The sequence below is a fragment of the Batrachochytrium dendrobatidis genome (genome assembly GCF_000203795.2).
Source record: "Batrachochytrium dendrobatidis JAM81 unplaced genomic scaffold BATDEscaffold_3, whole genome shotgun sequence".
NCBI classification, from domain to species: domain Eukaryota; kingdom Fungi; phylum Chytridiomycota; class Chytridiomycetes; order Rhizophydiales; genus Batrachochytrium; species Batrachochytrium dendrobatidis.
Window position 1 is genome coordinate 1004945 of NW_006281101.1, and position 25736 is coordinate 1030680.

The 25736-nt window shown below is 39.4% G+C and overlaps 9 protein-coding genes across 9 annotated transcripts; 4 read left to right on the forward strand and 5 right to left on the reverse strand.

The window, feature by feature from the left end:
- Window positions 1-120: 120 nt before the first annotated feature.
- BATDEDRAFT_16071 (glutathione synthase) lies at window positions 121-2242 on the reverse strand. The gene is made up of 7 exons (XM_006677121.1): window positions 1980-2242; window positions 1474-1836; window positions 1230-1394; window positions 1095-1164; window positions 885-1006; window positions 657-808; window positions 121-590 (listed from the first exon to the last, which is right to left on the reverse strand). Exons 1-7 carry the CDS (start codon window positions 2150-2152, stop codon window positions 283-285), a joined length of 1353 nt encoding a protein of 450 aa, XP_006677184.1. The 5' UTR covers window positions 2153-2242; the 3' UTR covers window positions 121-282.
- A 353-nt stretch (window positions 2243-2595) lies between these two features.
- Window positions 2596-5087, forward strand: BATDEDRAFT_23531 (uncharacterized protein; the record flags this gene model as incomplete). Its single annotated transcript, XM_006677242.1, has 3 exons — window positions 2596-2787; window positions 3461-4960; window positions 5034-5087. The coding sequence occupies 3 exons, from the start codon at window positions 2596-2598 to the stop codon at window positions 5085-5087; spliced, it is 1746 nt and encodes a 581-aa protein (XP_006677305.1).
- Window positions 5088-5374: 287 nt separating this feature from the next.
- On the forward strand, window positions 5375-10190 carry BATDEDRAFT_23532 (uncharacterized protein; the record flags this gene model as incomplete). Its single annotated transcript, XM_006677243.1, has 15 exons — window positions 5375-5406; window positions 6056-6143; window positions 6218-6292; window positions 6373-6931; window positions 7023-7547; window positions 7630-7776; window positions 7825-7907; window positions 7994-8361; window positions 8478-8575; window positions 8684-8877; window positions 8980-9188; window positions 9306-9570; window positions 9632-9859; window positions 9929-9962; window positions 10129-10190. The coding sequence occupies 15 exons, from the start codon at window positions 5375-5377 to the stop codon at window positions 10188-10190; spliced, it is 2967 nt and encodes a 988-aa protein (XP_006677306.1).
- Window positions 10191-10460: 270 nt separating this feature from the next.
- Window positions 10461-11478, forward strand: BATDEDRAFT_86918 (tRNA guanylyltransferase; the record flags this gene model as incomplete). The annotated part of the gene is made up of 2 exons (XM_006677494.1): window positions 10461-10928; window positions 11067-11478. 2 exons carry the CDS (start codon window positions 10461-10463, stop codon window positions 11379-11381), a joined length of 783 nt encoding a protein of 260 aa, XP_006677557.1. The 3' UTR covers window positions 11382-11478.
- A 215-nt stretch (window positions 11479-11693) lies between these two features.
- Window positions 11694-13916, reverse strand: BATDEDRAFT_23534 (uncharacterized protein; the record flags this gene model as incomplete). Its single annotated transcript, XM_006677244.1, has 3 exons — window positions 11694-13409; window positions 13530-13620; window positions 13801-13916. 3 exons carry the CDS (start codon window positions 13914-13916, stop codon window positions 11694-11696), a joined length of 1923 nt encoding a protein of 640 aa, XP_006677307.1.
- Window positions 13917-14849: 933 nt separating this feature from the next.
- BATDEDRAFT_19030 (uncharacterized protein) lies at window positions 14850-17243 on the reverse strand (the record flags this gene model as incomplete). Its single annotated transcript, XM_006677137.1, has 6 exons — window positions 14850-15553; window positions 15660-15781; window positions 15870-16190; window positions 16286-16453; window positions 16566-16864; window positions 17029-17243. The coding sequence occupies 6 exons, from the start codon at window positions 17241-17243 to the stop codon at window positions 14891-14893; spliced, it is 1788 nt and encodes a 595-aa protein (XP_006677200.1). The 3' UTR covers window positions 14850-14890.
- Window positions 17244-17547: 304 nt separating this feature from the next.
- BATDEDRAFT_23536 (uncharacterized protein) lies at window positions 17548-18058 on the forward strand (the record flags this gene model as incomplete). The annotated part of the gene is made up of 2 exons (XM_006677245.1): window positions 17548-17952; window positions 18029-18058. The coding sequence occupies 2 exons, from the start codon at window positions 17548-17550 to the stop codon at window positions 18056-18058; spliced, it is 435 nt and encodes a 144-aa protein (XP_006677308.1).
- A 625-nt stretch (window positions 18059-18683) lies between these two features.
- Window positions 18684-21173, reverse strand: BATDEDRAFT_23537 (uncharacterized protein; the record flags this gene model as incomplete). Its single annotated transcript, XM_006677246.1, has 8 exons — window positions 18684-18827; window positions 18915-19001; window positions 19079-19300; window positions 19370-19582; window positions 19641-19755; window positions 19847-20586; window positions 20674-20806; window positions 20887-21173. 8 exons carry the CDS (start codon window positions 21171-21173, stop codon window positions 18684-18686), a joined length of 1941 nt encoding a protein of 646 aa, XP_006677309.1.
- A 321-nt stretch (window positions 21174-21494) lies between these two features.
- On the reverse strand, window positions 21495-25728 carry BATDEDRAFT_86921 (uncharacterized protein; the record flags this gene model as incomplete). The annotated part of the gene is made up of 11 exons (XM_006677594.1): window positions 21495-21887; window positions 21949-22491; window positions 22720-24263; window positions 24328-24444; window positions 24510-24561; window positions 24640-24776; window positions 24855-24987; window positions 25057-25190; window positions 25325-25414; window positions 25520-25591; window positions 25726-25728. 11 exons carry the CDS (start codon window positions 25726-25728, stop codon window positions 21527-21529), a joined length of 3186 nt encoding a protein of 1061 aa, XP_006677657.1. The 3' UTR covers window positions 21495-21526.
- Between the last annotated feature and the right edge of the window lie 8 nt (window positions 25729-25736).

The window sequence follows — 25736 nt, forward strand, 5'->3', positions numbered from 1 at the left end:
TCAATCAATAGCCTGTTGATGATGAGCCTGCCATGGCTTTACGTACAAAAATGTTAGCCATACAATCTAGTTTAAAATGTGCAATAATCACACATTGACATGATCTTGTCAAATACCACTGGCATTACAGTAAAAGATTTCATTTTGTCAATTTACGGAATTGTAGGGCTAAAGGCTTCATTTGAAAAGCTTTCCAGCACAATGCATAGTGTTTGAAGCCATGCAAGGCGTGGAATTAAACTTGAAAATAATCAAGGCAGGTTCGCACTACCAGTACTACACTCATTGTAAAAATGGGCTGTCTAATACAGCATATCCAGCCGCCACTCCGCCCTCATCAGAGCTGGACATTTTTGTGCGTAACAGATGCCCTAGTGTCTGGTTCATGTGTACCTGAACACCATCGCTAATATACGCGCCGTATATCCCAAGTTCGCTGACAACCTCTGCGTTGATGGCTACACCATTACGTACAAGAGTATTCTTGAATGGGGGTGGTTTTATGAGATCCATGAGAATGTATGCCTTTCTCTCAGAAGGTGAAAATTTGAGCATATGCTCTCGAATGTGACTACTGTAAATATTATTTCCTACATTAAAGCAAACCAATAAGCAAAAATAGCAATTAAAATAATGCCAGTCTAAAACTACATTACCTCCTCCTTCTCGCTGAGGTTTCATGACATAATTAGATGAGTCTTTCAATGCTCGTTCGTATGCATTCATACCAGTAGGAGTCTCATCTAGTGGGTACAGACCAGTAAAAGACGAGCGTAAAAGAGCAACATGCTCTGGATTTGTAACAAACCTATATGCCAGAGTCATGGTTAGATTTTGCAAAATTGATCCAAAATGTATTGCCAATAATCCAAGCTTCAACCTACTTTTCCAAAACGCCTGCTGTAGCAATGTATTGCTGCATTTTCTTTGTGCCTGCAAGCTGATATACTACGGGAGGACATTTAATTGACATGGACGTTTCCAGCATATGGCGAGCAGTCCATTCCTAAAGTAAAAGTAGTGTTAAAAACACACATGGACACCCAATTTCAACACGCTCAATGAGTGAAATATGCACATAGATCCAGTACTACCTTTTCCGATATGTAGTCTCCAGGTCCATACCCAGCACGATAGTAAACAACTGCAATTTCTTTTGAATCACTGGCAAAAAGTCACGAGTTTGGCATTAGTATGGAAATCATCACAGTATTATAGAAAAGACTTACACGATAAGTCGTCGATCAGTTCCAGTATGCTTTCCATGCACCAAAACATCACCAAGTGAGCAACGAATGACTGGTATTCCATGTTTTTCAAACAAACCGTACTCGATCAGCCGCTGATCATATATATTATGCTCGTCTGGCTGAACAATCATCAGAATAGCCGCACTAAGTGTTTATACAATATTTCTATTCAAGTGAGTTTCAGGATATATCGTGTAAAACAATATCGAATATCTTTTCAAACCTTGGAACGTTGTACACCTCCCATGCCTTTGCTAGCGCATCTATAAATCCAGAAAGAGATTCATTTTTGGGGAAATCAGACGCATGGATGTCTGGAGTATTCTTGGAAGATGCACTGAAAAAAGCAGTGCGATTGGCGAGGTAGTGGTGAAGATCGCTTGTTCGCGATGATAGACCTGCAAATGCGGAAGAAATCGTATTCAATTCGACTTGCTGAAGCAAAACAGTTGCTTCAGCAGAGGGTTGATGCAATAGATAATCAGAACGATTCAGAGCCATCCAGATCTTCTGATTCGGCGATAGATTGCAAGTCTCCTTGTACAGAACATATAGACGATGTGTAAAGTCATCAACATCAGCAATGCTATTAATTCATATAGTGGATAAATGACCAGAAATCATGTCAGCATTGGAGATGATCGTTTGACAATAAACATGCTAGAACCAACACCATGTCAATGGCAGCAGAATGCCTTGATGGACTATGCAAGCATGTCGGCGACTCACCTCTCCATAACGGTTTGAATAAACTGTTCATCTCTGGCAATCTTATCAACAAGTTCGTTGAAAAGTGGTTGAAGCTGCCATGCTAAATCATAGCAGTCCTTTGGATATGGACTAGGAAATAGCGCAAAAGGAACATGAACAGCCAAAGCACCTTCCACATTGCGAGCACGCATAACCAGACCATGCGAGGTTGTCCAGTCAACAGCATAAGAAATAAGCTGCTTCAGTTCTTCCGCAGGTAGTGTAGGTGGCCAGGCTTTAAGTGTGCTATCCATTTCAGGTTTATTTCGAGAAATTGGATTGAATTATAAATTCAGAAATCCGCATTCAAATCATAATCAAGTTTGTCCAGATTGGCCAGTCTTGCTGATGAAATGGTTTCAAACCGATCAATCTTGTGTGTTCTTGTAATTCAGTTTGTATCAAGTCTTGAAAGTGCATTACAGATTTTTTGATAGATTGTGCGTTTAGACTGAAATGCATGTGTTTTTTGTAAATCACAGTTTCTCATTGTAGTTGTCATTGTGGTCAAGATTTACGTGCCTTTCTTTGTATTCGACAACTTTTTGTTATAATTTGACAGTCATCATTCATACACTCGAATCAACTCATCGTAATGGGTGATATCATTCGTTTACTGGATTCTTCTGGTGAAAAGGTTGTTGATTCTGTTGCATGCGACTATGAAGACTCTTTTTCATTAGAGACGTTTGGCGACTTATGCGAAATGCATCGCAGAGCATCTCCAAAAGAAAAGTCGTTTATTATTGCGCGCGTACAAACATGGGATCCAAAACAGCCAGACAAGGTGAGTTTGGGACTGCAGTAGAAATGAAACAGATATAATATCTGCCTTTTATTCGTAGAGTTTCATGAACTCAATTCGCAAAAAAACCCCACTGTATCATGCCATTCTAAGTTGGGATTTTACAGCTGTATTCACGTAAAATGGAACACTTGTATTTATTTTGTGGCCAAAGCCTTTATTCGCCCGGGAATAAACAATGGTTAAATATTCATTGCACTTTCCTATTACAGATTGACTGCTTCAATAGACTCTCAATTCTTTCAAACACAACATCAAACTATAGTTTTGAATCTGCCCTTTCTCCACTTTGATATAACCGTGCATTGTATGATCTTCAAGTTTGAAACCAGATTTATTCATTGCAATCTAGACATTGTGTTTGACTTGTCAATCCAATTCATATCTTGTATTCTAAAATCTCCGATACGCTCGCGCTCTAGTTCAACAAAACAGATATTGCACATATCAAGGATGCAACAGTTGTCTTCATGCTGATTACCAGGAAAATGATCAGCAAGTTGGCACGCATCACTTGATGAGATTATTTATTATGGATTTTGACTTTTATTTAGTATTCCATTTTATGTGAATGCAGCTGCAAATTTCCTTCAATATTACGACTTTAAAAATGCAAGTTTTTGCTAACACACCAATGGTTATTGAATTTCACTAGGCTTTTTACTCGTACTACAATGCTTTTCATCTCAACAAGATACTGTTTCAGACACAGAATTATCTTGGAAAACGATTCATACATCGTTTGCACGTGCTGAATCCATTAACAAATTCAGACATCATTGGTAACGTTCAGTACTACATACTCAAAAATCGTTCGTTTAATACTGATGGGGTGGTTGAAATCCCTTTACTTCCTCCCGCAGAAAGTGTCGAGCTGTTTAAACCACCTGCTGATGATACATCACTTGCAGTATCAACAAAAACTTCTGTCATATCCAACTCGGAACTGTATATTCCTCCTCCTACTTCCTATCAAAAATCTAGAAAAACCTCGTTACGCTTGCATATCGATCCCACCACCCTTGGTGGTGCAAGCTTTAAAAGTCCTGGCGAATTTACTCCAGGAACTCCCGCAATTATTGAGGTGGAGGAAGATGAGCCGGGTCCAGCCTGGACACGTGGAATGCATGCTGTTGCTGAAGTATTAGACGACGATAGTGCAGAAGGGGTAAAGTCTGGCAGCCATGGCAATATATTTCAAGCAAGCTTTAGCAAATCTAAGGCATATTTTCGTCGTACCGGCCCATTTAGTGCTACTGTTGCTCCATCCGAATCCGAGATTATGAAAATCAAAGCATCACAAAAGCGATCCATGTCGCTTACAGTAGCTCAAGCAAAAGATCTTATCCCAGAGGGTGTAAAGAATCGTCGTCGCACAGAGTTTTCAATTCCAATTACTAATTTGCCCCCTTCAAAGCCAGTACACGTTCATCAGCCTAAGAAAGTTCAGGCACCGCCTGGAATCATTACTCGATTTACTGTGCCTGTGCCCAAAGACGACCTAGTAAAGATTGTGCCCAAAACTTACCGTGGGCATCGTCGTTCACTTTCTTACCAAAACGCCGTATCAGCATCGGGGACACCTGCCTCGTTCGAGGAATGGGTGCGAATGGTGCATCTGGAAAAAGGACAGCTTAAAGACAAACAGATGAACGAGTCGGGTGATGAGTACGATGTGGTAAAACCCTTTGCACAAACACCCTTGCAAATCAATCTCAATGATCTTGGGCCAAACGTTATGATCAACGGCTCTTCAATCAAAACATGCGGTTCCGAAGTAGTCCAACCGACTACACCAAAGCTGCCCGTCGATATCGTTCCGCAGGCTATTCACTCGGTAACGTCCAAAGTATCAAATGATGATATAAATGATGACACGGAGGATTGTGAATCACAAGTGGAGTTGACGGTATACGATGCACACTTGATCGCCACAGACAATGACTTTTTAGAGTCGTCTAAAATTCGAGCCATTTTTCGAGAAAATGCAGTTGTTCCAGATGATGCAAAGTTGTTTGAAATGCCCGAGTTTAATGGTGAGCACAACACCACCCCTACGATCGAGATTGTTGGGGATTCATTACTATGCGATTGGTTTTATCCCAGCCCACAAACTCTGGCATCCATAAGCCCATGCATGCGAACCTTTCACCGAGTAAAATGCTATATTTTTGCCATTCTACTTGTCTTGATAGTCTTGACTTTTATTCTAATTATTGTTCTGCAAGGGAACAGAATTTCACGAGTACCCGCTTGATAATTTTGGAAAATATATTGTATGAAATAGGCAATACTATTACAAATGCTGTTTTCTTATTGATGGATATGAATACTGTAGTTTCCAACTGGATTTACTTGATCTTACATGTAAGCTGATTATTCCAGCTCACTCAGACATCCGATCCTGCATAGATCCAAGACTTGTGAATACAAACGAGTAAAATACACGTGACTACTAAGATATGTTGAAAGTTGATTCTAAAATGGGAACTTGGACATAAACCTGACTTGGCTCTGCTTTGCCGTCAGAGAGCTTGTAAATTAAATTTGATTAGAAAGTGCTTTAAGAATGTCCTTGCAAAGTGGAAGGCAATCAAGACGGTATGTTCTGGTAACAAGTGTTGATATTTTCAAAAAGCCAGTTTCAATTTGCGGCCTTTTGAAAGTTTCAACTTGAATAGATTTAAAGTGCTATTTACAGCTGTATTCATGTAAAATGGAACACTTGTATTTATTTTGTGGCCAAAGCCTTTATTCGCTCGGGAATAAACAATGGTTAAATATTCATTGCACTTTCCTACTACAGATTGACTGCTTCAATAGACTCTCAATTCTTTCAAACACAACATCAAACTATAGTTTTGAATCTGCCCTTTCTCCACTTTTGATATAACCGTGCATTGTATGATCTTCAAGTTTGAAACCAGATTTATTCATTGCAATCTAGACATTGTGTTTGACTTGTCAATCCAATTCATATCTTGTATTCTAAAATCTCCGATACGCTCGCGCTCTAGTTCAACAAAACAGATATTGCACATATCAAGAATGCAACAGTTGTCTTCATGCTGATTACAGGAAAAGGATCAGCAAATTGGCACGCATCACTTGATGAGATTATTTATTATGGATTTTGACTTTTATTTAGTATTCCATTTTATGTGAATGCAGCTGCAAATATATTAATGACTATGTGCTGATAAAAAAAGCAGTGCTTAACGTTTGGCTCATCTTAATGGCTAAAATATAGTATCTCTTGGTCGCCTTTACCTGCTACAAAGCAGCTTTTTTTACTCTATAGTGGCACAGATCTCAAACTATGCGAATGGACTGGACAGGTAATATAAAGTATGCTGAATTATTGGTTTGAAAATGAGAATCCTACAAACACTTGTAATAATTTTTGGTTTAGGATTCCCAGCCTGGCACAGATTCTGTTCACCAAACTCGAGCAGTCGCGATCCACACGAATACTGCTCTTATAAAGGTATTAGCGTCTGTTCTGTCAATCAAATCTATCCAGAAATATTTCTAATTTAGAAATTATCGGTATTTGATATGGATTAGTCGGTATCGTGGTGTCAAGATTCAAAATTTCCAGGAGTATTTGCAATAGGAAACGTTTCTGGAAAAGTCAGTCTTGTTAATCTAGCCAGTTTTTCAGTGCTTGATGGACTATCGTGGCTTACAAGTACAGACCAGCAGTTTATGTCTGAAACACCCAGCAACGGGATTTCTTCTGAAACACTATTGTTTTATCGGTCGCTTTTAAAAAATTGTAATCATATCCCTCTTCGTAGCGAATATGTACCATCCAACACTCGTTCGTGTAATGTAGTGTCGTTTTCGCCTACCAATACGCAACTTTTGCTTGCAGGATTCGATAAAGTACGCAGCGATCATTGCTTGTATATTTGGGATATTTGTAGCACACAGGCAGAAAAAGAAAAGTCTGAAATTCCATCTTCAAAAAATGTAACCGCCTTTGAATCTCCTTCACTTAAAAAAGCAATTTTTCGATGCGGCTCATCTGAAGGTATAAGCTCGGCAGCTTGGATGATGGACAGTGCAGCACGAGTTGTTGTGGGAATAGGCTTTCGATCTATTCGGTCATACGATCTTCGAGGTATTATTAGCTTTTAATATCTAGCAAATGCCGTGCTCATATAGCGTGTACTGTAAATATTGCTATGTCTAATCTTTTCAACAAACTGTAGTTGACAGTGGCCAGGGGCCTGTGTTTTCTGTGAATACCAAGGCTATTCATGGACTTGCAGCAGATCCTTTCTGCATCAATAGATTCACATCGTTTGGAGATGATGGAATTGTACGCGTATGGGATGAACGAAAAATCACCGAACCAATCTTGACTCTAAATCCTGAATTTCGGTTTGGAATTTCCAATATTTCTTGGTCACCAACTCGATATGGCTTGTTACAATGCTCTGGGAAAGATTCTTCTACCATTAAATTTTTCCATATTCATGATGCATTTAAAGAGAATACCAATAATGCCTTGGTGCCTTCATTTAACCAAGTGGAACATGATTTGCAGTACCCACCCCAGTCTGAGCCAGTTGATCATCATTCTGTATCGCTTGCATCCAACGTGCTTGTAAAGTCTCAACATCCTGTTACATCGCCATCTGCTTATACTTTAAAAGGAGTTGACGTGCCACTTTCCACACAGGAGTCTAGAATGGCTTTTGGATACGAGTCCTTTATTTGGAAAAATCAGAGTGGTAAAGTATACTGGTGTTTATGAAATAGTTTAATCCCATCTTGTGTAGCTATTCTAATATAGGGTTGTTTTAAACTTTACAGTGCGAACAAATGATGGCATGATATCAGATTTTACGTGGATACCATATCAGTGCCATTTTAGCCTATATGCCACCACGTTTGTAGGCGATGAAAAAATCCGTATTTCTAAACTTCCAAGTGTATCACAGCTGTCATTTTCACCATCGGGTATGATTTCAACCTCAAATGATACATTTGTTGAATTTTGGGGTTTAGATTCAGCTGAAAGGTCACAAGATGAGGATCTCGACATTGCTACATCAATGTGCAACCGAGTTCAAGAAGGTTATGGATTTGATGTAAGAACATGACGTTCCTGGTCTTCAATCTTGACGATTTCAATTTAACCTAACCAATATTTTCCAAAATCCATACACCATTTCAGTGCCAATTGAATATCAAGATATCTTCAAGTAACCAGCAATTGAATTCTCTTTGGCAGCTTATCTCAATGATTATAGCTGAGCCGGTGGTAGACGGATCATTCGATGTTTGCAATCCAAGATTGTCTAGTGGGGACCCAGGGTTTCGTGCTACAGATTCTCAACAAAATACATCAATAATTGATAAAGCTGGAATGATTGGCATACTGCAATTGATTACGTCGCGAGAACCTGATACAGTAGCAAGTAGTTTTGCTGACGAAAACACTGTTTCAGGTCTTTCAAGCAAAAGGATTTTAGCACTTAGACTTTGTGGATACAGTATAGATCAGACTGCAGAAAGAGATGACCTGGATCCAGTTTCTTTAAAGTATGCTCAGTAAACACTGCGTTGAATCTATTGTTATTACTCTGTCATGGGAGTACTACTGATGAAAGCTAATTGAGATTTATTCAAATATTTGGGGTTCCCATCTTTTTAAGCAGCTTCGATCAACACGGATACTACGAAAGAATGGCGGGTATGGAGTTGTTTTATTCTGGAAATTTGGATGGAGCGATTGAGTGCCTATATGCTTCCAAAGGTGAGCCTGATTGACAAATACCCCGTCCTGTTCACTCTAGCTGATTACTAGACTTTATTCATGTAGAGAATCACCTGCAGTTGCTTGCTGCTGCACTGGCTGGTTTAGTCTCGTCGCGTTTATACACATCAAGTGCTAGTGGTTTACAAGGACAGGAGATTTTCAAAAACCTGGGTGCTGACCAAACAAACCCTTATGTGCGAGCAATGTTTACTTTTGCCACGTCAAATGGAGACTGGAACTGTGTTTTAAAAGATGATTCACTCTCACTTGCAGATCGTATTGCAGTTGCGGTTCGATTTGTAGGAAATGACGAGGCAAGAATTTGCAATGATTGGGAAATGGGTTTGAATAGATGCCGGGATTTAAACATACTGATAATTTCCAATACCTTTTAAATCTAGCTTGTAGTATTTTTAGAGGATCTGACAAAAAAGGCGATTGCGGAAGGCAGAATAGATGGATTGCTGCTTACAGGACTGGGTGCAGCTGGAATTGATTTGATAGAAAGCTATGTCAATCAAACTGGTGACATTCAGACCGCGAGTTTGATACTGACCATGTGTGGATTGGATGCTTCAGCTGATGCTCGTGTTGATAACTGGATTGAAACGTACGCTTTTCGTTGATATGCAATCTACTACAAAACCTGCTATTGCTTGGCAGTTTAATTGTCGAAAAACATTTGAGCTTATTATAGCTAACATAATTTGGCTCAATTACTCGATAGATATCGAGGACTACTTGATCGATGGCAACTGTACCACCAGCGAGCCCATTTTGATATTCAGCGACGAAAGAAAGCGCTTCTAGTTTCATCAATGAGACGCTTTTCATCTCGTTTAGCTCACACAACAGTGCCAGTTGTAGATCGGATATCTCCACAAGTGCATGTTCGTTGCAATTTCTGCTCTCAGCCAATTTCCAATATCATTCAGCATAAACGTTCACCGCAGCTTGTTGGAATGCTGGCTACAGGTGTTCAAAAACACAAGGTGAGTTATGGCTGTTTCACACGCTTATTTTAGATTGGCTCTAAACTTTGATGCTATCTAGTCGACCACTTGCCAGCACTGTGGTAAATCGTTGCCTAGATGTGCAATCTGTTGTCAGTCGATGGGAGGAAACATGGAGTCGATCTACAGTGCAATGCCTGCACTTGGGATTGTCAATGATTCTGATACAGAGCATCCTGCAAAGATCGATTCTTGGTTTACATGGTGTCAAAGTTGTAAACACGGTGGTCACACAAGACATATTTTAGACTGGTTTAAACAGCATTCTGTATGTCCTGTAACAGACTGTGCCTGTCAATGTCTTCATTAAATATTGTAATTTTTAAAAATCCAATAGTATTTGAGGCATAGTCTTTGCCAGACCATCTACTGTAAGTGATCCATGTTTCTGTGCAGTCTGATCGATCAGGTCCAAGATGAGACACTCCAATGTAACTCCTGCTAGGGGAACTGCATCTCGATGGATCTTGCACTTTTTATCTTTGAATCCATTCTGGAGTAGTAAAATGACTGTTTCCTGATAAAAACCATGCACAGATACAGTAAAGTTTGGTCAGGTTGAACAAGGTTCAATGTCATACAAAACAGATGAGAAATGAGTGTATCCAAAAGCCTTTTTGTTTGGATATGTTCTATAAACAGCACTGGCTTGACTGCATGGATCCTTACATTATCAAAAACAGGCATGATATGCGTATTTAGAAGCAAAGACTGTCATTCCAAGTCCAGTTTTGTCATGCAAATTGCTTGAAATTGTACTCGCTATAAAGCCAATAATTTGCAATATTTTGGCCAAAAATACAGCCAACCGAAACGACATGATTTTTGCTTATTGATGCAGCTTTGCCATTTGACTCACGTTGCAATCCATGGCAGCAAGTAGGTTCGAGTATGTTCGATTGTTTGAGCAGTCTACCTCTCTTTTGCGCAACACCTGGATAGTAGTTCGTGTAGACGGTCATGGATTCCATCGATTCTCCAAAACTCACACATTTGCCAAGCCAAATGATACTCGATCCATCAGATTGCTCAACCACTGCGCTGCTGTCGTAATGCGGGAGTTTAATGACATTGTGATTGCATACGGACAGTCTGATGAATTCAGTTTTGTGTTTCATCCTTCTACAACCCTCTATGGTCGACGAGAGGCCAAGATCATCACCAACTTGTGTAGTATTTTTACTTCTAGCTTTGTAATGAATTGGCCTACTTTTTTCCCAGAAGATACGCTGCAGTATCCGCCTTCCTTTGACGCTCGTGCAGTGTGCTATCCAACCGTTTTGAATCTTAAAGACTATCTTTCTTGGAGACAGGCCGATTGCCATATCAACAATCTGGTAAATGGCTTTGTTTGCATGGCTTTACACTAGTATTGCACCCATTATCATATGAAAATGGGTTAGCATCCAGTTGGTCGAAATCCATTGATCCGACTTTTAGAGGCTTACACATACTGTTGTTTGTAAAATTTCAAGTATAATACTGCTTTTTGGGCACTTGTTCTTGATCCCAAGGAACCAAAATCGGAAACTGAGGCAGAAGCTATCCTTCGTGTAACAGACGCAGCAGCCAAAAACGAGCTATTGTTTAGTAGATTTGGAATCAATTACAATACAATCGACCCGCTGTTTCGTAAAGGAAGTGTCTTGTTTCGACAAAAAACAAAGTCTGTGGAAAAGATTAGAGAAGATGGTTCACCTGTCATGCGAGACAGATCTGAAATTAAAACGGAGCATGTCGATATTATTGGAGAACAGTTTTGGGAGAGTATGCCAAATATTTTGACATGAGTGATGATTAAAAAATCAATTGGCAAGATGAAACACTGGACTTTTTTCAAGAGATTTTAGCAGGCATTCTCATTCAATAAAAACGGTATTATCTGGTACTCTTATACTACTTGCGTCGATTAATTCCAGGCACCGACGAGCTAAAGATGTCTATTCAAGTCAATTTATGTACGAAAACGACAAGTATTCAACCATTGTTTATTCCAACGACTCGATCGTTGCAAGATAAATACAAACTTCATTTTACGTGAATACAGCAGTGAGTAGCTGAAGTAACGTAAACTCGTCGATTTATAGTAATCAACTGTTTCACTACAGAATTCCCCAAAGATTCCAAACTGTTTTGGCTGGTCTTTTGCCAATTTTGATCAAATAATCTGCAATATAATCATACCGAGAATTACCCGTTGCGCCAGGGATAATATCTTTCAATCGTGGTCGGATTACAACGTCAGATACAATGCCAACATCTTCAACTGGCTTTCCTTTATGATCGCCATTACGAACAAATGCTCGATGACCTACAGTCATTTCGTTGTAAAATATTTCCTTGGTATCAGATGTCAACTCTTTTTTGAATGGCATTGGTTTAAAGTCTACCGGATCACAATCGATGAGTTCTGGATCTAAACTCCAAACATTTGCACCGGAACCAGCCGTTGTGACATCCTCACCAAACACTGTTCCAATTTTAAACGACTGCATAGTTCCTGTCATGATTTCACATGCAGACATGCAATTACCACTGGTAAATACACCCACTGGTTTGGTATAAACCTGATCGTAAATGTTGGATGCTCTTGGATCCAAAAAATCATGGAATAGTGAGTACTTGCTTTTGGCTGGTGTTTTGAACCAAGCATCGCGAGATGATTTCAAATCTATGGGCGGATGTACAAATATATTGTATGTGACGTCGTTCATGAGATATTTCACTTGAAATGGCTCAAGCTTGCTCTTGAATAGCTGTGGAATGGCATTTGCAAAACTCATACTTCCACCACCACCTTCACGAACATCGATCAAAATAGAATTAGTTTTTTTGAGCACTGTGGTCAATAGTCTTTTCACTTCACGAATTGCTTCAGGAATATCTCGTGTGTTTGTTGTGCGGGATGTACACCTGAACGATGTTAGTTTGATTATTCCCATGTTTTGGTCGTCAGGGTTCCAAATTGTCCAAGATAGTCCGAGTATACTCGTTTGATAAAATGTAATCTGTAAATCACGTTTTGACAATCGTCCCGTGTTTTGATCTTGACTGCTTTGATCCCGCTTTCGAATACGGCGAGGAGTAAGCAATGACTTGGTAGATTGGGAACTTGTGGTATGATCATCGACTGTTGTAGTTGGCAATGCATGACTATTGGCTTTTACAGCAACTGTATTTTGTAAATGTATATCAAGATTCACGCCTGTCAACTGTGTGTAAAGTTTACTAGAGTACTCCCAACAGGTATGTCGATATGCAGACATGTACGGTACATTAACCTCGTATATGATGCCGCTATGGGATTTGAGTTTAAGCTTGATAAAGTCTTCATCAGGAAGTGGGGTACGAGATCCAAGTCTGAGGGTCAAATATTTTAATGCTAAACGCTGGCTATGAGACTCGGTGGATCCACCAATGACATTCCGATGCTTTTCTTTCCATTCGTAAAAAGCGAGGCCGTTAATGCTGACAAGTCGATCTCCAATATTGATTCGATTATAAGCGGTATCACGTAGTAGATTCAGTATTTGACGATTGACGGGTTTACTGACGACAATTGTTGGATCTTTGATTATATTGCCTGGACCATCAATGAATTGAAAAGAAATTCCCGTGGTAACTAAAAAACAACGATGAGTGCCAGCTAATGTCATGGTAGTATGTCCGTCGCGAGCTCGAGTGAATATATCCAATAACCCAAGCTGGAGCTGTTCATCAGTAAGGGTTCTGATATTGTTTCGGATATGCTCGAGAGCAGGATACGGATTTGCTTGTTGACCATGATGCTTTATTTTTGATTCAAAATGGACCCATGCCTGGACATGTTGAATCATTGGAGTTCGATTGTAATGTGTTGGTCAGTTAATAATATGTTGCAATATATTGTATTGGTTATGATATCAGGTTGTGATGGAATGACAACTTGCCTTGAATACATTTTCGGCATTCGACACTAGAACATTTCGCTGTTCAAGAGTATATGGAAAAAAGGTAAACAATCCAGCATCACGATCGAGTTTGATGGGTCTATAGTCAGACCATTTACTTTTAATAGTAGCAGGTGGTGTTGATGTTGATGTTGCAGCAGGTTGTGTTGATGTTGTAAGAGTTTGAGCATTGATGGAAGATATTGCAGCTAAAACTGTTACCAAAAAAAGAACCATTTAAAGCAGTATGCAATGCAAAGTATGATCAATCAGTTCGTACAACTCGCAATCGATGATGCAGCTGGTATTATATTGATGAAAAACTGTTGTATAAAGCATGTGTTTTTGATTATCAATATCTTTATAGTTGTCTTCCAGTTTACCCTCCCTGTTCATTCAGACTGCTTTTAGTCGTGCTTCAGCTTATCCACCCTATTCCAACATCATGCCACAAACACCTGATATTGTGGAAACAATATTACACTGAACTGTTCCGGAATAAATATGCACAAACCATTCATACATAGCAGCTGTCCCTTGACAATGGTTGTTTGTAACCATATGGCTTTAACGACTTGGTGATAGTTTGTTGAAGATAGCGTGAATAAGGCGATATTCACGCAAAATGCAACACTAAACTGCCAAAATACATGATAAACAGTCGCATGTTTGATTGGTGTCGGTTTGCTGGACACTGTTATTGGAATCATTGTTCAGAAACAGTTGTTGCTGGTCTTGACATTCAAGCCACGTTCTTTTGTGTATGGATTTATACTTTCATGTCAAAACTTTGTATAATATATTGTCATCAGATTGTTGATTGATGGCCTGACAACCCTGTAATCATCAACACTTGAACAACGAGACATTGCAAACACACTTGTGGATCTTACCATGCGCAAATACCAGTCAACAATGTCAATGATCTTGAAAACAATATTATGTACAAAAACCAACTGTCGAGTGACAGACTGATTAGCAACAATGAATATGTTCAGGTTTTTGTTGATAATATTCAAACAGTAAACTCAATGTCTGGATTGCAATGAATGAATGTGATGATCGTACACCGTATGACTATGCAATCAAACGCAACAATGCAAGGTTTAAACACATCAGTTCAAAACTATAGTTTGTATCATATGATGGTCGGTGTGTTTGCAGACTGACCAAGGAAGTTGTCAAGACTTTTTAAACAATGACATGCAACACTCCCAAACATGTATATTGCTCCAGACAACATTCCATTCCACAAAATAACTATCTGATCAGATATGGTTCAAATAAATTAACCAAATGTCAAATGCATTTATAGATGGTCCAAATCTTGATAATAAATGATAAGCTGTTTTATTCCTAAATAGCAGGCATTACTCCATCTCGACGTCATCCGCATTGTCATCGCGAGCATTTCTACGTTGATTGCGCTTGAGTTGTTTTTGCATTTTGCGCAAGTTTTTGTTAGTTTGAGGATTGATGCGTTTTTCTTCTTGGCTTATATCAACAGATCTGTCAGTCAGCTTGGAGAGAGTTTTCTTTTTCTGGATTGGCTTGAATCTGATTTCTGGAACAATTTTTTTATCTTCTGGCATTTTCGTGTCCTCCACATCTGACATGCTATCTCCACTATGCTCATCTTCACTGTCGTCCATTTGGTCTTCGGTTTCCTCACTGTCACTATCCTGATTTTCTAGATCCATTTCTTCGGAAGACAAAATGTCATCAGCATCGTTATATCCTTTAGGAAGGCGATCTAGGAGCATATCAACAGGCATAGGGCCGGTATTAGAAAACGTGTGCATTTTTGAACGGGCAATTGGGGTTTTCTGTGCGTTTGGAAGAACTTCTTTGTCTTCAAGTTCAAGAATTTCAGAGAGTGAAAACTCCTTGCTCCATGACTCGACAATAGCGCTGGAAATGTGGCTTTCAACTGCAGGTCCTGCTTCTGGAGGAATTGTATAGAATGGAATTCGACCGCTATTCCAATCTTGAATGACCGAACGTGATACACCTTTAATGTCTGGAATACCACCCTAAATAGCAGTTTTAACCATAATGATTAGCTTGCATAAACCAGTTTAAATATTTCCATAACCATTATATTTGAATGGATTTAATGGTAATAGTAATGGAGCTTACCTTGCGAAGTTTTCCACGATTTCTGGCAAGTTGCACAAGAAAATCAGTTGCATCCACAAAGTGGTTTACAGAGTATAAACTCATTAGCTGTTCCTTTTTACAACGAGATACAATCAACTCGACTAAAAACAAATAACATTAGCAAGATTTGTATCAAGAATGGTTGAAAATTAAACAAGTTTGGCACATTGCAATCGAGTAAATTGTTACCTGGACCAAGTGTGTCTTCAAGAAGTTCAACCTTGACGCAGTTTCGAAGAAGAACCTGCGCAGCATCTTCTTCATTGTTACTGCGACTAAAGACAATACCAGGGCAGTCTAAAAGTTTGATGTTTTTGTCCAAATGAATGGCTTGCGATACTTTGGTGATTCCAGGTGCTGCACCTACGTTGCACACTTTGGAGCGCTTCAAAGAGTTGATGACACTTGATTTTCCGACATTAGGAAATCCGACAATTCCAACAGTGATGGAGGTTTTGATGTTGATATTTCGGCAATAGTTTTTGAGCAGTCGAATCAAATTGTCCGCACCTAAAGTACAATGTCAGTGAAGATTAGTGAGAATGAAATATCAATGGATGCATGATTTCAGCCAAAAGGACTGTATTTTAAATCAGTGTTCGTACCAAGACATTCACTGCTAGTCAGCAAACCATCGCTTGCTTGCTGAGTAGAAACAGTTGATTGGCCCAAATTGGAGCGTTGACTTTGGGTAGATGCCTTGAACGCAACAGTAGGATACTCATTGCGAAGGTATTTTAGCCATTTCTCTACATTTTCGCGAGGAACCAAATCTAAAGCAACCATGAACCAAACAATTCATCAATGTTAAAATTTAATGCAGTGCCAACAGTGGCCAGAATAAACAGAATCAGATTTAAACTGATGAACAAGAGTTGAATTTACCAATTTTGTTGAGAATCAAAATAATTCGCTTATTAGAGCCAGCGTTCAAAATGAGTTCTTCAATCTGCTTGGTACGACAGCCTAATGGATCACGAGCATCCAAAACCTCCAAGATAACATCTGCATTTTCAATAACTTTTTTAAATTCACGATAATACGCCTTGCGAGAATCGTCTTTACGGCCACTCAAGGCTGGGTCGCTGCGTTCAGTAGCCAAGCTGCCTTTTGATCCAATCTGAACAAGAGTAGTGTCAAATGCACGACTGCGACTGGTAGCATCTTCAGCCAAAGCAGCCAAACTCATTTGGTCAGATGTAAGTCCGTTGCGATTAGCTTTACGGGCCTTTACAGCAAGTTCTTTTTCTTCAATAGCCTGTTGTTTAATCCATAAATTGTCAATTAGTATTGCATGAGACTGAAAGCAATGATTAAAAAGAAATGTCAATCCAGCAACACCATTCACACCTTGCGTTTTGCTTCCTCGGCTTGATGCAAAAGTTTCTCTTTGAATGGAAAGAGATTTGGAATGCCGGGATCCTTCTTTAATGCTTTCCGCTGAGGATTTTTCTTTGCGTCCTTGCGGGCCTTGCGTCCATGTTCTGCAACCTTTTTTTGAATCTTGTATTTTGTTGATGCAGCCTGACGTTTACTTTTGGCCTCTAGTAGTTCAATCAGCATTACATTGCAGAGATTCACAAAAGTTAGACATGACACTGCGATCAAACACACTCCAGTCAACACTCAAACACAGACTGTCCTCGCATGCCAACTTACTCTTGGCAACCATTGTATTATTTTTTTCTGTAATGAAATAAAGTTTTTTTTTTTGATTATAAAGAGTACATCACGTGATCAAAAGTTGATTCTGAACAGCAATTGAACCTTGCATTGACAACAAAGGCTTTATAGCAGCAAAATATATTCTGCTGCAAATATCTTGCCAGCATCTTGCCAGCCAGCACAACACTATCAAAAAAAGAATATGGCAGAAACCAAGTTTTTGAACAAGAAAGAGATTTCATTAAAGGAGAGTGACCAGACTGAACCTGCACTTGTTGACAACTCAAATACTCTTGCTAATCTGGCATCTGCTCGAGAAAATCCCAAGTTTCAACGGATGGTGCAACACATTGAGACATTACTAGAAAGGACAAAAGGAGCTAGACATGAAATGGAGCGGATGATTCAAATCACAAAGGAGTTGCGAGATCAGTGTGCTTTACAGGAGCAGGAATGCGTAGCGCTCGAGGTAGACCAAACCAAGGTCAAGGAAGAAATCAATGGACTAACTGGACGGTTGAAGACGTTGATGAGTGATAAGATTTCTACTGAGCAAAAGCTAGAAGAGTTGCGATTAGAAAATATCAAGTTGGATGCATTCTTGCAGGTGAGATTCTTGTCCATTCAGGTCTGCACGTTTAATAGTTTATTGACTAGTTTATTCATTCATTTGACATTTTCAGCAAGCCCAAGACTCGTCTCTTGACGATTGATGTGGTTACGGCCGTATTCACGCACAATGAAACACTAAATAAGTGCCAAAATACATAATAAACGGCCAATTCGCATTAGATTTACTGGATAGCATTGTGTCCTTGAGCCCCTTGGAAAAACTGGCTGAGCAATATCCTGGTGACTGGAATGGACGCAGCAGCAGCATTTCTGAGATATGTTGGACTAGAACGCGAACGTATCTGTGTTTGTAGGCTTGACAACAGCCAAACCCAATATCTGAACTGCAATGGACGAATCTGGTGATTGTACAATGTATTTCAGAAAAAGACAATTCCAGTTCAAAGCTATAGTTTGTGAGCATCGTATAGGTGTTGTGTCTATTGAATAGGCAACCACTGCAAAATAAGTATAAAAAAGTATTTCATTTTACGTGAATGCGATTATAATAGATGAGCATCGGCGATCCAGCTACTGGTCTTATAATTTTGAGCAAAATTTGTCGAGTTAGCATTTGATAGTTTAAACATTCAATTGTTTAGGGTTGCCAATGTCATGGCCAATACAGTTTATTCAACTTTTGCGGATCGTCAATTATTATTGTTTCACAAATCAAACGAGATTTTAAATACGCAATTGATCAATAATGCAAACTTTGACAGTGTATTATGCAGTATCTCGATAATAGTCCCTGAAAATTCTAGCTCGAGATATGATTCCGATTGTAAGCCGTTTCCATCGGCCAAGCGCATCCAGTTGCCGTTTTTGAAGATATGCATTACGCTTTGCTCTTTCTTCCTCTCCCAGCCCCTTAAAATATGAGCATGGTATGAAAGTCAATCACCTGCCGCTGCACAATAAAAAATACGCAAGTGAATTCAACAGGTATATACTTACTTCCAAGATGATCTCGCCATTTTCCGCTGTTACTATGATTCCATCCAACAGTGGAATGGGTTTGCCTCTTCCAAATTGAAACCCCGTCTTTAAATCAAAACGAGTTAGTTTGATTACAGTTGCAATTATCTGTGCGACAGTAGAAAGTCAATATAAATACATACAATGGCAGATGCATAGTCGATTTCAAGCTGTTTTGCAATATGGCATGCTCCTTTGCCTACAAGTACAAAAGACAAGTCAACGCATATCCTGTTCAACACCATCCGTTTAATACTCAAACTATCAACACCAATTTGTGTACCTCGAATATGAACAGCTCCACGAGGAATCATCCTGGGATGAAATATTTCAATGTTACCGAAATCATTGCGAGGAATAATTCCCTTTATAAAATAAATTAGTTTCTTTTTTCTGTTAAAATAGTATAGCCACCACACGGATTTAGGACTTACATCTATTAGTGCAAGAGGTTCAAGGGGTTCAGTCTGCCATTCTCCGTAAAGCCAAACAGAACCATTCGTCTCATTTGAATCTATAAACATATCTTGATCCTCTATATTGAATGATTTGGATGAATCGGCTAGAGATTTTTGCTTTAAAACAACACCCGATTCTCCAGATTTAATTTGATATCCAAAGCGCTTCCAAGACTCTGAGCTTCGAATCTAGAGTAAAGGAGATTAGTGGACATTTTTGTCAATATACCGCCATGCTTAGAATTACCGTTTGCACATGTGTACGGGGATAGATTGGTTCTCCTTTAAATGTGCCAACAATATGCTTTTTTCCATTTGGGTAAATCACTTGATTTTGTTTACAGTGTCTTTCCAGTGCGTATCTGTTTAAATAATCCAACCAAAACAGCGAACCACTCATAATTAGCCAAATATAGGTTTGCAAGATCGATTGTCTATATTCTAATTACCCACAATGGATGGTCTACAAATCCAGAAAAAGTGTTTGGCATAGATTCTGTCAACTGAAGAATCGAAGTCACATTATCTTCATGTTCATCGCGTGTAGATTTAAAAGACTTGGAGTAGAACCAAAGCGATAGTTTCCACCAACCATCGCCAGACTCTTTCAAAGGAAGCCGTAGCTTTCTTGTGGTAGTACTCCATAGCGATGCGTATCGTCGCGTCACTTCTTTGATAATATTACACGGCTCTAATGCAATGACGTAGCAAAGTGATTTCTGTTCAATGGCATCCCAAGGACGCAAGGGATCATAGACTGTACATGACTCAATCCTCAATGGGATCCAGAGTTGTTGATCCCAAGAGTACACTTCGCACCAAAGATTCAGCGGATTATGCACTGCATCCATCTTTTTCAAGGATAAAGAAAGAGGAATAGGATACAGTGCAACAACCAGTCTGATGTCCAATCCAATGGATCGACATAATGCAACAAATCCCAAAGTAAAGGTTTCTGTGTCATTCGATTTTTCCTCATGATTGCTCAGTCCAAAGTCTTGAAGTACCTGAAAGCAACGACTGTTTATGGAAGATACATTTTTAAAATCAATATTAGTATGTTTTGGTAAATCCAGTTGCCTGCACCACCACTGTAGTAAATCTGTCAGATAAGGAAGAGTGGGTGACTTTTGCTGACGCAAGGTTTCTATGCCTTGAATGAGATGAAACGGTAAAAGCGACATCAGCATGCTCTAAGTGTAATATTATTGCAAGTTAGTTCATGACTAATTCATGATTGCAAATTATTCCATCAAGCGTTTGGAAATCCCGAAACCAACCTGAAGCATTGCATTGCAACACTTTGCATTACGATGTAATGCAGCCGACAAGAGTGTCAGCAAGTGAACTTTATGCAGAGTGGAGTGTTGCTTCCTCTGCTGTCTAGTGATTCCTTGTCTTTTTTCCTTGGGTCTGTTGATCCATTCATCCCATTATTTAATTGAATATTAGTAGTTATAAGTATTCTGTTGGTTCAACAAGGTTCGGCCTACTTTGTAATGACTTCTGAACAAAGAATCTCAATTGTTGATGACTCGGGAGGTATATCAGGATCAACCACTTCTTCCCAAGTCTCGCTGTCCAGTGAACTACACGATTCAGTGTCTGAGATGCCAGCAATGTCTTGATCTTTAGTCAAAGAACTGGTCAATAAACCCAAAGGTTTGGTCTCATTACATTGACTCAGTTTGGTAGTCTTGATTGCACTGTTTTGAGAGTTCAAAACACTTTGATCATCATTTAAACCAGCATTATCGTATGTCCGTTTCTGTTGTGGCATGACAAATCTGCAATCCAACTTGCAGTTTTCAAATAAAATTGTAATAAAAATATAATTCATGTCAAGCCAGTTTAACTGTAATGGCAATCAAATTAGCCTTGAACAAAATAGTGCAATCATCAGATTTGTCAATTTATGTTCTAGTTTAACAACGATCGCACATCTTAGAAATGCAGCTGTTGTTTCATGTCAATCACCAGGAGAAAGATGGGTAAGCTGATATCATTCCATGAGACTGACTGTTATTATGTATTTTGGCACTTTATTTAGTGTTTCATTTTACGTGAATATGATTGTAATTAGAATGAGTCAAGTAGTGATACTCGAGACAAATAGTAGGGTCTGCTCTTGCATCACTGGATGCTTGACATGACCTCCAAAATTCGCATACGAGTTGGAGAGTCAACTTGTGATGGAGCAGTTGCAGCCAATACATGTTTACAAAGTTGTCTAATATGTTCCAACTCGGACAAAACTGAAGGAGCTTTGGCCTCCAAAAGGAAAAATATGCACTTGAATACGATTGGGTTTTCTTCAAAATCCCGTTTAAGCGGAAGAGCTCCAAAAAATACGGGAATGACTTGATCCAAAGGAACAGCTTGCGAGCAGCGTAGAATCATACGAGCTACTGCCCCGCATGCATTGTCTGACATGTTGGATTTTGAGTCAATCGTAAAAAAGGGATAGAGAAGCTGAAGCAATTGTGGATAGTAACTAATGTGTAAAAAGTTAGTAAATAGCAGGAATTACAGCTACAACGCACTAGTGGCTTTACCTGCTTAAATCTGTGGTTGAATAGTAAATTAGAAGCCCGATTCCAAATGCACCATTGCTACGTACTTCGTCATCTTCATCGCGTAGAGATTTGATAAACAGCGGTAGAAGATCTTGCGTAAATGGCGAAACACCATGCTCAAGACCATCTACAATTTCGGCAAGGGTTCCAATTGCCATACTTCGATCCGAAACCGGTTTGGACTTTTGATAATGCTTTGCAATAAGTGGGAAAAATGGTGAAAAATAGCTACCATATTCAGGTCCAAGAGCAGCAGCCAAGCCTCCAAGAGCATCTGCAGCAGTACTAATAACTAGAGCATCAAGTTCCGCAAGTTCATCGTCATCATGTCCAGCACTCTCATCAAAATCTTCGTTAATCTGACAACTGTGTTCTCCACGGAAAAGCTGCAACAGCATATTTGCAAGCGCATTCACGTATTGTAAAGAGTCGGGTGTCGACGAATAATCAAAGCCAACACTAACAGGTCCAATAAGCTTGATCGTTTCAACAATCTCTTGTAAAGTTTGAGCAACCACCATTCTATCAAATCAAAAATCGAATTGCAAAATACACAAACGGTTAGATTACATCATTATTCCAGTCAAATTTGACAAAATAGTTTAAAAACAAAATAGGCCGCTTCAGAAAGAGATATCTCAGGTTCATATCAACGTGCTTTGCACTCAGTGTGAGCTGGGTACTGAGAAGGAGTCATCACAAGCGCAGTTTAAAATTTCAAGGGATTGAGCATGATAAAACAGTACATACCTAGCTTCCTCTTCATCGAGCATCTTCAACACACCCTCCATAGCAATCTTTCCAATCGAAGCAACATTTTCATGAACAGGGGTCTGGCAGGGGAGACCAGCCTGCCATTCGGACGAATCTGCAATAGACTGCATGGCAACAAAAAACTGTAAAAGACACTGAGCAGCCGAGATTCGAACATCATCATTGAAATTGTCTAATGAGGATAGAGCGGCATTGGCACTGTCAGAAACAAAGGGTAAAAAGGCTGCCCGGGTAGCAGTAAACAGTAGACTCAAAGCTTGAAAGGAGGATGCTTTTTCCAAAGAAATTGCAGAGTTGAATGAATACTTTTCAATGGCGCTTTCCTCATTGTCACTTTCTTCAGAAATATCAATGTCCTCTTCACCATTAGGATTATGAGCAGGATCAAAAGAGTTGGATGATTTTAGCATATCATTCCAATCTGTATCTTGCTGATTGCACGAGTGCATGATGGAAGGAACGACAAGTTGAAGATAAGGTGAAAAATCTTCACCAAACGTGCGTGCCAAAACTCCAAAAAACAGATAGCTGCACTCACGAAGTTGATAGCTGTCGATACTAATGCCACTGATAACTAAATTCATCATTTCAGACATGTGTGGTGCAAATGCTTCTTTACCCACTGCCTCAGCAACGGCACCCATGGCATCAGTTGCTATTGCACGCATATCTAGGTTTGATGGCTCTGTGATCATCATGAACGAGCAAAGTTGTGCCATTGTCACTTTGAAATAGGGCAAAAACGACGAGCCAGAGGAACGAGCAACTGAACCAATACAGTTTACAGAAGCAAGTACAGATTTGCGATTTGAAGAAGATATCAAACCAATTAGTTTTGTAATAAGCAGTTCCAAGTATGGAAGAATCGCATCGTCTAGAGCCTCAACCAGCAATACAAGAGTTCCCAAAACGACAGGCTGTACTTCAACATCAGGATCATCCACAAGCGTAAGTAATAGAGGAAGTAACACCGAATGCTGCTCGGCAATCTCATCATCTAGATCTACTGACAAAGCACCAAGAGCAGTACATGCTGCTCGACGAACACATGGAGTATGGTCTTGCAGAGCATAAATGACGGAAGGAAGAATTTGATCAATTTTCTCACGCATATGGTCAGCACATCCTTCTACAAGAACGGCAATAGCAAGCATCGCAGCACGACGAAAACCGGATCGCTGAGAATCTTGAATAAATGTGGCCACATGTCGCATCACAGCAGGATAAACATGATGTGGAGGAAAGGCAAGAGCAAGTGAATTGATCACTTGAATTGCCGATTTGGCAGGATACCGATCTTCGCGATCCTTGGATTCCTCTTCAGCAGCAATGGGAAAAATAGCATCAATAATAGTGGGAACTAGACGAAGTTTAGTCAGTCTTGTTTTTGCGTAGGATGCAGTAAGCATTAGGAAGGACATGGCCATGATTCGAATTTCATCGGAATTGTCAGGGGTACTGGCGATTACCAGGTAGAAATTGACGAGTTCACCAAAATACTTGGTAACTAGTGGAACCTCCTAAAATACCAGCACAGAATGAGATGGACCGAAAAATAGTAAATCAGCTAGCAGTGCTACATACCAAAAGCAATAGTCCTTCAAACACTTCAAAGACTTTCAAAGTGTTGGCATCATCTCCAGCTACCAATGTACGCTGCATCACTTGCACTATACTGGGAATAAGGTCACAAAAGGTTTTCTAAAATACAGCAGACTTGATTTAGTCAAAGTAGAATCAAAGTAGTAAACCATCAGTATACTTACAAAGCTAGGTTCATTGGGATCTTCAATGAATTCGGCCACTTTTCCCAATGCTCTATAAACCAGTACAAAATGATTCATCAATAAAAAGTTTACAAGCATCAACCCAGTCCATCCAATTTTCGCTACTTACTGCACAGTAGTCACAGCGACAGTGATGCTCTCGGGATCATTGACAGATTTACAAAATAAAGCAAGTAGCTCAGGAATATAGTCTGAGAGTTGATCGGTGATAACTTCAAACAAAGTATAAAGAACATATACACCAACCTAGTACACAAACAAAAGGAAAAACAGGTTGGTAATCATACAACTTGTATATAAAATCAAGTCATGACAAGCACGTACTTCTCGCTGACCAACGACTGGGCTAGCACAGAGGGAGTTTAAAATGGTAATAAGCTCAATCCAACGATGATTGGAGATTTCGATCTTGGCAATTTCAGAAATAACACGAGCTAGAGCATTTCGGACAAGTATGCTAGTTTTAAACCAAAGAATGAGAATTGCATAGCAACAATCTATTTTGCGTATACACCACACTACACACCTTTCTTGATTAACAGCAACACTCAAAATGCCAGTCTTGATCTCTTGACGCACTTGCTCAGACAGAGCGAGCCAGGCTTTGCCATCGCTTTTTTCAACAAGTTTGCGCGCTTCAACAGCCGCTAATTGTCGAGCCTGAAAGACAGAAAAAACCCAATCAATTACATATTCTACAAGATGAACTTGATAGGGTTGCCATTATAAATGAAGCAAGCATATACAATGGGCAATTTAATGTAAAACTCATAAAAATGATCAAAGCAACATACTCCAATAAATGATGAGTTTGCAACAATCTGAAGCAGACGGGGAATGGTGTCAGGTTGCTTAAGCCAATGTGTACTCAACTCCGTAGATGCCTTTTTAAAATAAATTAATAAACATTCTGTCAGTAAAAAAAACCGACATTCATTAGCCCAAAATACGGCTTGACAAAATATACATTCAAATACACACCACCACACCTGCGCTAGTACTGCTGTATTATGCTCAGTGGCAATTGTAGTGAGGAGAGCCTCTAGTTTGACGACAGTACTCTATGGCAGGAATAAAAATAAAATCAAACAAATCAGCTTCACCATGACAAAGGAAACCAACACATGCTCTTAAAGATCAATAGCTTAGTATAAACAAGCTACTATCAAAGACTGGAGAACAAAACAATCCATACCATGATCTGGG

Bases quoted from the DNA above. Each gene is read 5' to 3' on its own strand.
- BATDEDRAFT_16071 (XM_006677121.1), bottom strand. From the start codon at position 2,152: ATGCGTGCTCGCAATGTGGAAGGTGCTTTGGCTGTTCATGTTCCTTTT. The intron at 1,007-1,094 runs GTAGTACTGGAT...CTTTTACTTTAG, and splicing joins GAGACTACATATCGGAAAAG to GAATGGACTGCTCGCCATAT. The intron at 591-656 runs GTAATGTAGTTT...GCTTTAATGTAG, and splicing joins ACCTCAGCGAGAAGGAGGAG to GAAATAATATTTACAGTAGT.